The sequence below is a fragment of the Juglans regia genome, chromosome 6 (genome assembly GCF_001411555.2).
Source record: "Juglans regia cultivar Chandler chromosome 6, Walnut 2.0, whole genome shotgun sequence".
In the NCBI taxonomy this organism is placed as follows: Eukaryota; Viridiplantae; Streptophyta; class Magnoliopsida; order Fagales; family Juglandaceae; genus Juglans; species Juglans regia.
In genome coordinates, this window is record NC_049906.1 from 19,620,138 (window position 1) to 19,631,700 (window position 11,563).

General features: G+C 36.3%; 2 protein-coding genes across 3 annotated transcripts; both read left to right on the forward strand.

Moving 5' to 3' along the window:
- Positions 1-1,222: 1,222 nt before the first annotated feature.
- On the forward strand, positions 1,223-3,928 carry LOC118343750. Its single transcript, XM_035690693.1, has 3 exons — positions 1,223-3,015; positions 3,126-3,779; positions 3,877-3,928. Exons 1-3 carry the CDS (start codon positions 1,223-1,225, stop codon positions 3,926-3,928), a joined length of 2,499 nt encoding a protein of 832 aa, XP_035546586.1.
- Positions 3,929-7,161: 3,233 nt separating this feature from the next.
- Positions 7,162-11,043, forward strand: LOC109001475. Of its 2 annotated transcripts, none has more exons than XM_035690596.1 (6): positions 7,162-7,236; positions 7,771-8,009; positions 8,247-8,456; positions 8,632-8,724; positions 8,820-8,909; positions 9,295-10,015. In XM_035690596.1, exons 2-6 carry the CDS (start codon positions 7,944-7,946, stop codon positions 9,658-9,660), a joined length of 825 nt encoding a protein of 274 aa, XP_035546489.1. In that variant the 5' UTR covers positions 7,162-7,236; positions 7,771-7,943; the 3' UTR covers positions 9,661-10,015. The 2 variants fall into 2 exon arrangements, 1 of the variants encoding a protein (XP_035546489.1); XR_004801669.1 differs by adding an exon at positions 10,967-11,043 and having other exon boundaries at positions 7,196-8,009; positions 9,295-9,826.
- The last annotated feature ends 520 nt before the right edge of the window (positions 11,044-11,563 follow it).

The window sequence follows — 11,563 nt, forward strand, 5'->3', positions numbered from 1 at the left end:
ATTGAGGCCCTCTGTTTAACAACCTAAGGTATTGTCGTAGTAGCAGTTCCAAGCGGTGCGCCACCTCCTCACGTGTAAGTCATCTCCTTCGTCTAACATTAGCACATGAATACTCTGTTTGGTATATGATGTGTAGACATTGATGTGTACCCAGATTATGCGACGCCCATTTTCATGCATATAGAATCAACCGATTTCACAGCATATTCATGTACATGTTTACCTTAGATATCGGGCCTTACTTTAGAATCAAATGGTTCGAATTACGAAATTAACGGAATTAATTCACAGTACCGATGGTTTTGTTACATATATATTAGTCCCCTTTCCAGATTTGTTAGATATATAAGACCATGTTGATACTAATTTTCTAATTAGGACTTTCATGCATATAGTTAAGAGGTTCTTGACATTAGTTAAATCTAACTTTCTTCTTTGATGATCTAGAGGAATATTGAAACTGTGGGAAGGTCGATGTGCCTTCTCGAAACATGAACTAAATTGTATCATTACCAGTTCTGACGTTTAGCCTTAGTAGACTTAAACTTCATAGTTTTGTGCAACCAATTACCAATTCTTGCTAATTTTCTCAATCAACCAGAGTTATAAATTTGGCCTAATCAAGTTTAGCTACTCCATTGCCCTTTATTTATTTTTACATATTATATTATGAATATTAGTTCTTACAACCTGTTTTGTTGCTGGCCTCCCCAAACCCTCCATTTGTATTCCACTTTTTAGTGTATTGAAAGCTTATTCATAACAAAAAAAGACACCAAATTAGAGAGTATCATTTCTTAATGTATGCTGTGAACGGTTAAGAACATAGGTCATAACTGTTATGATTTTACTAATTTCAAGTATGTGCTGCATGTAAAACCTGCATAGATATTGGGGAATGTGCTTTAGAGAATGCTACCCTATAGAACCAGGTAAAATAGGCACCTACAACTGGCACTTTCTTCCACATGAACTAAATAAAACCATCCCTACCCTAAATACAATGTTGTGAGCCTTTCAACTCCATTTCACAAAATATTCCTTATTTTGTAGATTTCCTCTAAAATTTTAAGATATGCCTATTGATCCAACTCATAAGTTATACGAATGTTTGAGTTTGTTAAATTAATAGCCTTTACTAAGTCTGAAGGTTTATCTTTGCCCCTTACTAAATCACTGTTGTGGTAAAGGTTGAAATATCCTCAATACAATTGAGGATTAAATGGACAAGGACTGGATGCACATGCCAAACAGGTTTACGTCACGGGAATATGCTGAAGGGATTAAGCAACTCCTCACAATGGCCAAAGCCCATGCACCTGGAAGCACTACCTTTAGGTGTCTGTGTAAAAGATGTTGTAATAACATTTTTCTACCAATAACTCAAGTAGAAGATCATCTATTCACGATAGGTATTGATCCAAGTTATACACATTGGATATTTCATGGAGAGGATGAAAGTTGGATTGCTAATTCGTCAGACAGTGATGAGAATATAGATAATGAAAGTCAGAATAATGTTGATGATATGGATGAATTGCTCGAGGACATTCGCGCTGGTGCATTCATGGAACATGATTATTTCGAACAGGGTACTACCTCACAACCCACCATGAGTGAAAGGCAATCGAAAAATTTTGAACAATTATTAGATGATGTCAGATGTCCACTTTATCCCCATTGTGAAAAATTCTCTAAGCTTTCATTTATAGTTAAGCTACTCCATATCAAAACTATTGGTGGGTGGACTATCAAGTCATTTAACATGGTTTTACAATTGTTAAAATCAGCTTTCCCAGATATTCAGTTGCCAAACACATACCACGAGGCTCGACGGTTAGAGCATGGGCTAGGTTTCAGTTATGTGAAGATAGACGCTTGCCCAAATGACTGCATGCTTTTTTGGAAAGATGATGCTGACAAAGAAACTTGTTCGAAATGCAACGAGTCAAGGTGGGTGTCAAGTAGAAGAAAAAAGGGGAAGATTCCCCAAAAGGTATGCCGGTACTTTCCTTTGAAACCTCGATTACAAAGATTGTTTATGTCAAAGAATATTGCAAAATCTATGAGATGGCATAAAGAAGAACGAGTTGATGACCATAGTACTTTAAGGCATCCTGCTGATTCTAAGATGTGGAGACAATTTGATAAGGACTATAGATGGTTTGCAAAAGATGCTCGGAATGTAAGACTGGGCCTAGCCAGTGATGGGTTCAATCCATTCAATAATATGAGTAAACCTTATAGCATTTGGCCTATGATACTTGTGCCATACAACTTGCCCCCTTGGTTATGCATGAAAGATCCGTACTTAATACTCTCCTTGCTCATACCTGGCCCCAAAGCACCGGGAAACGACATTGATGTTTATTTGCAACCTTTAGTGAATGAATTAAAAGAATTATGGAAGGAAGGCATAGATACCTATGATGCATCAAAGCTTGAAAATTTTCAGTTACATGCTGCACTATCATGGACAATTAATGATTTTCCCGCATATGCCAATCTTTCCGGGTGGAGTACAAAAGGAAATATGGCTTGCCCAGTATGCAATGTAGATACATATTCGAAGTGGTTGAAACATGGGAGGAAGCACTGTTACATGGGTCATCGTCGTTTCTTGCCATTCATGCACGCTTGGAGAAAGAAAAAGGCTGCATTCAATAGAAGCGAGGATCATCGCTTGCCACCTCCAGATCTAGTAGGACATGATATACTCCATCAACTAGAGCAGGTTGGTAACACTGAATTTGGCAAAGGCTCTCGAAAGAGAAAGCGCACACCATCTGAATTGAACTGGACAAAACGAAGTATATTCTTTCATTTACCTTACTGGTCCACGTTGCTGTTAAGACATAACCTCGATGTCATGCACATTGAAAAAAACATTTGCGACAATGTCTTAGGAACATTGATGGATATTGAAGGAAAAACCAAAGACACAGCTAATTCACGTAGGGATTTGATGGAGCTTGGATTAAGGAAGGAATTACATTTACAGCCTTCGGCGAATGGGTACTCCATGATGCTAGGCTCCTACACACTGATATCGATCAGAGGAGATCTTTCTGTGAGTGGCTTGCATCTGTTAAATTTCCAAATGGTTTTGCCTCGAACATCTCTAGATGTGTTTCAGTTGCTGATAGGAAGATATCAGGAATGAAAAGTCATGACTGTCATGTGTTCATGCAAAGATTACTTCCAGTTGCAATTGGTGGGTTTTTACCATCTGATATACGACTTGCATTGACCGAGTTGAGTTCCTTTTTCAAAGCTTTGTGCGCCCGGACGTTAACACTAGACATATTGAAGCGACTACAAGATGACATTGCAATTATCCTCTGTAAGCTTGAGATGATTTTCCCACCTGCTTTCTTCGATATCATGGTACACCTTGCCATTCATTTACCCCGCGAGGCTTACCTTGCAGGGCCTGTTCAATATAGATGGATGTATCCTTTTGAAAGATATTTGGGAAAATTCAAACGTTATGTCAGAAATAAAGCTCGTCCGGAAGGTTCAATTGCTCAAGCATATGTCCATGTTGAATGCTTATCCTTTTGCTCCTTGTACATCCATGATGTTGAGAGCATACATAATCGGGAGGAACGAAATAGAGATATAGATAAGGGTGTAGATCAATCTAAACATTTCCCTATTTTCTCACAAAAGGTACGTCCTTTGGGTTCACCAAGCTCTAATCGATTGGATAAGACTCTATTTGCAAAGGCAAGGTGGTACGTGCTTAATAATTGTGCAGAGATCAGTCAATACATAGAGTAAGTATTTGGTTGTTTCCATTACTTGTACATTGCTTTCTAGTTTGGTCTTTAAAATTGCCTGTTGGATCTTAAATCTCTACATATGTTTTTGCAGTGAGCACTATATGAAAGTGAAAGAAATTTCTTCCGAGAATGTCGATCGTTGACATCAACTAGAATTTCCAAGTTGGTTCCGTACACGGGTAGGTTACCTCTAAAGACTGTCCACATAGTGTTTTGTCAATTTACTCGTTGCATGAGTATGTCTAACTTATTGCACACCACTATCTAAAGATGCATGAAATACGTGCTGCAAATCCTGATGACGCCTCTGATGACATATATGCACTCACTTGTGGACCAGATCCATGGGTTGCTTCATATTCTGGTTGCATAATGAATGGCATCAGATTCCACACAGTAATGCGTGGACAATTTCGGGCAACCCAAAACAGTGGGGTTGTTGTTAAAGGGGAACACCGATCACAGCCTGTTGATTTTTATGGTGTATTGACTGACATATTGCAATTACGCTACATGGGTTGGCATCATGTATATTTGTTTAGATGTGACTGGTTTGATATCGGTGATAGGAGGAGAGGAATACGTGTTGCGGACCACCTAACTAGTGTTAACACTGCTCGCAAATGGTATAAAGATGAGCCATTTGCTCTTGCCTGTCAAGCCTCCCAAGTGTTTTTCCTTAAAGACACTAGTTTGGGTGGTAATTGGTCTATCGTGCAAAAGATTACAAGTAGAAACATGTATGATGTTCCAACGATGCCAATGGCCAATGATGATGTTTCAGATGAGGATAATCCTCCTGTGAGTGCTTTCCAAGAGAATGACGCCTCCTATGTAGAAGTTGTACCCGAATATGATGATAATGATACTGGGAACCCATTGCATAGATCTGACGTGGAGCCAACCCATGTCGGTGAAGATACAACATTGCAACATGGATTACCCTTTCCTGATGATGATGAATTCATTGATGATGAAGAGGATGAGTATGACGATAATCATACTCATGATAGCAGTGAAGACCTTCTGTCCAACACTCAGTCTGAGTCTGATGATGGTAGGCATTTATGCTATGATTCTACTTCTTATGACATGATTATATGTGGGTTAATACGTGTGTAGTATAACCTTTTCATATCTTAGTTATAAAAAACTGGTTTTCACTATATGTTTTTTGCAGGATCTGATGAATAATCAACTTCGTTGTGATCATGGTTATAATGGCTACCAAGGAGAACATTCCTTTCAGGTTGCACACTTCTCATATTCTCTGATTAAGGATGAGTTACTACTGATTATGTTACAAGTACGGTTGTTGTAATAATTAACCCCATTTGTTTTTGTTATCTACTTCTTTTACTGAAAATGTATCTCAGTACTGATGCTACCTATTAATTTATAACTAGGTGGTCTCGATCGATGATTGGCTTCATGCATCCCTACTTACATCCAACAAAGCCCCAACTTGAGAATGGAAAAAGAAGCTTGTTCCATTAGAAAGGTCCAATGGGAAGCAACTTGTCAATTGGTAGGATGGTGCTGTTGGTTGGGATTGGTTTCACCTACTGTGAAATAAGAAGACAAGTGGTGAACCGTTTATTAGATGAATTTTGGCTTGTACCGGTTTTTTGTTCTATGTATTTTTACAAGGAAGAATTTTGTAAGCTGCTATTTTGCCCATTGTTTTAATGTGCTTGTAAAAGCGAAGATGGCTTAACTCAATGTTGGATGATTAATGTTGTACTGGAAATTGCAAATAAATTACTTGTAACTAGTAAGGGGCAGACACAATATAGAGTTGGTGTTGTAGATATAGACAAAAATACCTAAACAGGTTTGAAATATGAAGGAGAACTTTTGTCAATTTCCTACCCAGGTTGCCTAGCTATAATGCGGGATTCACCGTGCTATGGTTCTATTAGTTTTTAGTACCTTCAATATTAAGATGGGAAGTGAAGGAATAAATATCCTCTCTATTAATTTATTTGAAATGAATATAACACAATTTGGTTTTATTTATGACAGGATTTTGATATAGATATACACACGTACGTACGCATCAAACATGGTCGAATATAACACGTGTTGATTAAGATCTTTGATGTATAGCTAATTATATAAGGCGATAATAATTTAATGTTGGTACTTATATATACAACTAGTCATTAAGCATTTATATATATATATATATATATATATATAAATAATACATGATCATCAACCTGAAGAAAAAATGTAGATATAGATCATCACGTACGATGGTGGGTTTTAATTAAATAGAATTTTGTTTATCAGCTAACATAGAGAAGTATCAATATGTATACGAACTTACGTACGCATCAATACTCATCGAATATAACACGTGGTGATGAATATCTTTCATGTATTAATTATATAAGGCCATAATAATTTAATGTTGGTACTTATATATATACGTCATTAAGCATATGTACCTATTTAGTGAATATAACACGTGGTGATGAATATCTTTCGTGTTGTTCCTTTGTTTATTAGTTGACATAAAGTAGTACCAATAATAATACGTACGTACGTATTATCTTCCTACGTACTAGTCACAATATAGAATTTTAGAAAACCTGTCAATGAATACATTGCAATAAAACTTAACAATCACATATACATGCAATTATAAAGTAATAATCTTATATATAGTACAAAGGAGTGGTTCATGTGGGATATAATACATGTACATGAAAGTAAAAAAGTTGTTACAAATTAGAGTGGTTCACTGGGATATATCACGTGGGAATGAAAGTCACAATAAAAAATAGTTTATCCATTTGATGATGCCTTCTGCACTGCTCATGATGCATCTGTGAATGACTTGTCCAGATATCCAAAATCTCAATCAACTAGCGTGCCTTTTGAGATCAGATGAGAGGACACTTGCGCGGGAGAATGAAAAGTGGAAAGCGCCAATTTGTGTGTAGGCATTATGAGCTGGTAGAAAACATTGCTGAAGCCACTCTGCTCAATTCAGTCCTGGAGGAGCAGAAATTGGCTGTGCATATTTATGCTATCCAGTTCATATATTAGTGAAGGCTTAACTCTGTTTTGGACATTAGAATCCTGTGGTCGAAGGCAAGCTTCCTCACAGCAGTCCTGAAAAATTGGTTGGCTATTTTTCTTAGTCCTTTTGCACATTCTGCACATACAAATAGTTAGTATCCATACCACTAATCTCAGTAGGAATTGTGTGCTAGGGAAATGGTTCTTGCAAATAGAGGGAGAGGTGGAGGAATAGTGGGACCAGGGCCAAGAGTGTTGCCTCCTATTGGACAACACTTGCAACCAGAAGAACCAAGAGGTTGGACTCTTAGAGATGAAAGGGAGGTGGAATCTGATGACTCCACTCAACCTCCAGATCATGTAAGTCCAGCATTTTTGCCCAACTGTAATCCAACAGATCAGGTGAATGCAGAAAAAACAGGTAAGAATGATGTTGTTATCATGATTAACTTTTACATAAACACAAACCAGTAGACATTATTTATTTAGGCTTGACAAGTTAGTGGACAAACCAGTAGAATCTGAGCTTATTACAAGTTTTCAATCTCTCATAATTAAATGGTTGGTATATACGTGTTTTTGGAGATGATAAGTTTGAATATTTCTATAACTAGACTGGGCTACAGTTGCAACATTCAGTAGTTATATGGTGATGATTGGTATATAAAGCTTATTGGAAGTTAAAAGTCTGAATATTTCTATGGTTGGTGTATACAACTTATTGGAACTTATAAGGCCGAATATTTCTATAACTAGTGCCAGCTTATTGCAACATGCAATAGTTATATTTCTATGGTTGGTATGTTGGATCTTATTGCAACTTAAAAGTCAAAAGACTCTATGGTTGGTATACAAAGCTTATTGCAAAATAAAAGTCTGAAAATTTCAATGGTTCGTATGTAAAGCTTATTGCAACTTATTTAGTGTAATGTATTTTTATGCTTGGTATATATAGTACAAAGGAGTAGTACACGTGGTAGGGGTGTAGCCAAAGGGATGGAATTTGAGAGGCTGCGAAAGTATGGCAAGATACCACTTGAGATAAAAGATGGGAAGACAGGCCCAAGCTGTAACAACAGGACAGTCTACACAACGAGAGTGACGTAGATCGTCAAGCACTGTGCAGAAATGAGACATGTTAGCTTGAGTGTCGTTGACGTAAAGGAAAAAGATGAACTGATTGATCGAGTTCGAGTAAGGTTTTTTTACATTGAATGATTAAATGTAGAAGGTTTTTTATGTTGATGACGTAAATGTATAGTGTTTTTTATCTTCAATGATTACACAAAAAATTCCAACCAGATTAGAAGTAGGTTAACAACCCAAGAATCTAAAAAATGCCACAACTGGGCATCTGCTTTTAACAAAACCAGATTAGTAAAACAGTTTTTAAATATTGATGAAGGGTTTATAACACAATGGCATTTGTAGGCTGATTTTGTATTGGATTGGACAAAGAAAAATCATCGTCGGACAGTCACAACTCAGCTATCACGTGCATACAATGCGTTTCATTACATGTTGTACCGAAAATATAGGGAATATGCAACACATGAGGAGGCATTAGTTAATGGAGGTTCAATGGTAGAGAGACCAGTTTGGGAGTGGTTATGCAGTCGATGGGCTAGTGTTGAATTCAAGGTACGTATTAAAGACTGTCAAAACCGGAATGAGAATAAGATGTACAGCTTGTTACTAAATTCCTTTGTCTGAAATTTGTGGGTTTCTATATAGCTAAAACAGAAAATAGATGATGTCTTATTACTCATCGAGATGTTTTGATGCCTTGTCAATTTCAATTTGTGTTTTGTTTCAGAAAATGTCCACTCAAAACAAAGAGAATAGGTGTAAACAAAGGGTCAACCACACGAGCGGAAGGACATCGTTTGTTGTACTAATGGAAAGAAGGGTATAAATTGATTTTAATCATTTTCTGAATGTTTACATTTTATTTGAAATGGGATCCGAATATTTGATTGGTTTGCCTATCGATGAAAAATTTAGAAGGACCGAAATCTAATTGATTTCTACAAGGATGCGCACTGGTCAAATAAAAAGGGCAGATTCATCACACCAACCACGGAAGAGAATTATGTAAGCACAAGCAAACTATTTTTCAGTTCTAATTTCTGTGTATTAGTAAATTGATAATTGTTCAGTCTATGGTATTGTGATATTGTGTTTACTACTCTAAGTATAAACCAATTATTTTTTTACCAGTATTAGTTAAGAAAGCATCAACCTTATATGCCCAACAAAATTCCAGCAAAGATCAAAGATACTGTTATTGCTGGGAATTTCACTCAATTTGCATAATTAATTGCTCACAATCCATTTTCAAAATTGGTGAGCTGAATATATAAACGTTAATGTATTTTAGGATCAACTAGTTAGGTGATAACACATAATATTGAATGGGACCGTTCAGCTGATTAGAGCAAGAAAAAGGCTGATGTTTGGGTTCTTATAAATACCACAGAATCAAATGGTTGAATTGATGAATGCAAACGAACCAGAGTATCGCACTGATGAAGCAGCAGCAGCCATTTTTAGGGAGGTTCTGGGGCATAGGTCTGGCTATTCTAGAGGGCTAGGCCACTCTGTTATGCCAGAATCATCTACAGTTCCTGGAGTGACCAATGAAGAGTATGAACGCCTTGCTGAGGAAAATGCACTGAATCTGAAAAATGCTGAGTATTACAAAAATCGGATGCCTGATATTGAAGGTGGTTTCGCTGCTATGAGGGACCATATGGAGGAGTATGAGCAACGTGTCAACATTACAATGTCAGAACTAAGGACACAATTAGAGTCTCAGAGAGAGACTCAATCCACAGATCCTTAGCCCCAATGAATATGTCAGCAGTTACTCATGAGTATTTTGTATTTTGTATTTTGACCTACAGCTATACTTTTGATGAAGGTGTCATGGGGAGATCAGTAGAAAAAAATACTTTTGTTCAGCACAGCTAGGGAAATCTTCTATTGATGGAGAGGGTCAAGAAAAATAGGTAATTTGGTAATTCCTCTATCTATTACAAATTCTATGATGTGTAGAGCATGACTTTTATTTTCCATTTCAGCACAACTAGTTTCTGATAAAAATATGGGTAGAGTGTGGGATCCATTAAATAATATGTGGGGTTTATGTTAGTGTTATTGATATGCTCTATAAGCTGTGTGAGGTTAGCATGATCTGGAAAGGATTGACATTAGAATTAACATAGTTATAGTTATAGCAATTTTGGTCTTACATTCCTTATGATGTTGGGGAAGTTAAATTTCTGATCATGTATGACATCAAAGTAACCTTTGTTTGCTAAGAATAAAAGTGAGCATACTGCTCATGTAAATGATGTTCTGAAGGTTTGAGTATCATCATAACGTTTTTAATAATTGAATCATGGTTAAGATAATTCATGGAAAGTGGGATTTTCAGATTAGGCATGTTAACAACATCATTGAATAACTTATATCAGTAATCTCAATATTAAATTTCTGGGAACAACTTGTTAATGCTAGATGAGAAGTATTAGTGCTTCTTAATCAAGAGCACTATATCAGTAAAAACGTTTATGGGTTATTCATGAAAAACCATGCTGAGTGAGACTGAAAAAAGAGACTATTGCAGGGATGAGGAACCTGACAGTAGAATGGAATCTGTAAATCTAATCTAAATATACTAGCATGGAATCTTTGAATACTAGCATGCAATCTGTGAACTTAATCTATGGATATTTTATTGCATGCTATTCAATTTCATGGGTGGTAGGTAAGATGAACAGTGAATGATTGTGGACAATTATCCTTGCTCATAAGTTTTTCCTCATCTAAACTGACAATTCCATTGGGTCTTATTCATGTATGTTTCTCTAGATGATTTCTTTGGATTGTTGGTTTTTCCTCATCAGCTTCATTCCATCCAGTCAGTAGATATAACGTGTAATAACCTTTTGCCCCACCTATGCTATAGTCAACATCGAAAACTAACTGTTGTCATATATACACATCTTTGTTCATCGACCTACACACAGTACAGCACAAAGAACATCTTACCTTGTGTGAAACTTCAGAAATGTCATAAATAATATGGATAGAGAAAACAGAAAAACTTACTGCTGACTTTATGCATGTGTTATGTATTGCAACAGGTCAAATCACCTTCCAAGGGTATCCTACCGGTAGTGCTGATTTTATTTTGCTCTAGGCAAGACCCCAACAACTCTCAGACCCGAAAGATTTTCTCATGTGAAGTATCATGTACATGCATGTAGAGATTTTAACATATAGTTGAGTACTGCTGGCATGTATGGATAGCAAGTATTTAATAAGAACTAGCTAGTGTGAGTGCTAAATTAGTAAGTAATTGATGTGTTGAACTCATGAGTTCAATACATCAATTACTATATACTAGAAACTGAGTAGTTTTTATATATATATATATATATATATATGTAGTGCTGTGTCAAGTCTTCATGAAGGCAATCAAGTTATTTTGTATGAATGCTAGAATCATGATATATGCAAAATGCTCATGTAGATATAATTATATTACTAATGACATATATTTGTATGCATATGCAGAAAGTAACAATTATATATATAGACCAAATTCATAATGCAAGGGATTATGTGAAAAATAGTTTAATGACATATGATCCGATTTTCCAAATGAAGAATTTGAGTTCGAAACTTTCCAAATGATGATTCCGGAAATGCTCCAAGAACTGCTGAGGCCTTCTTGAGAA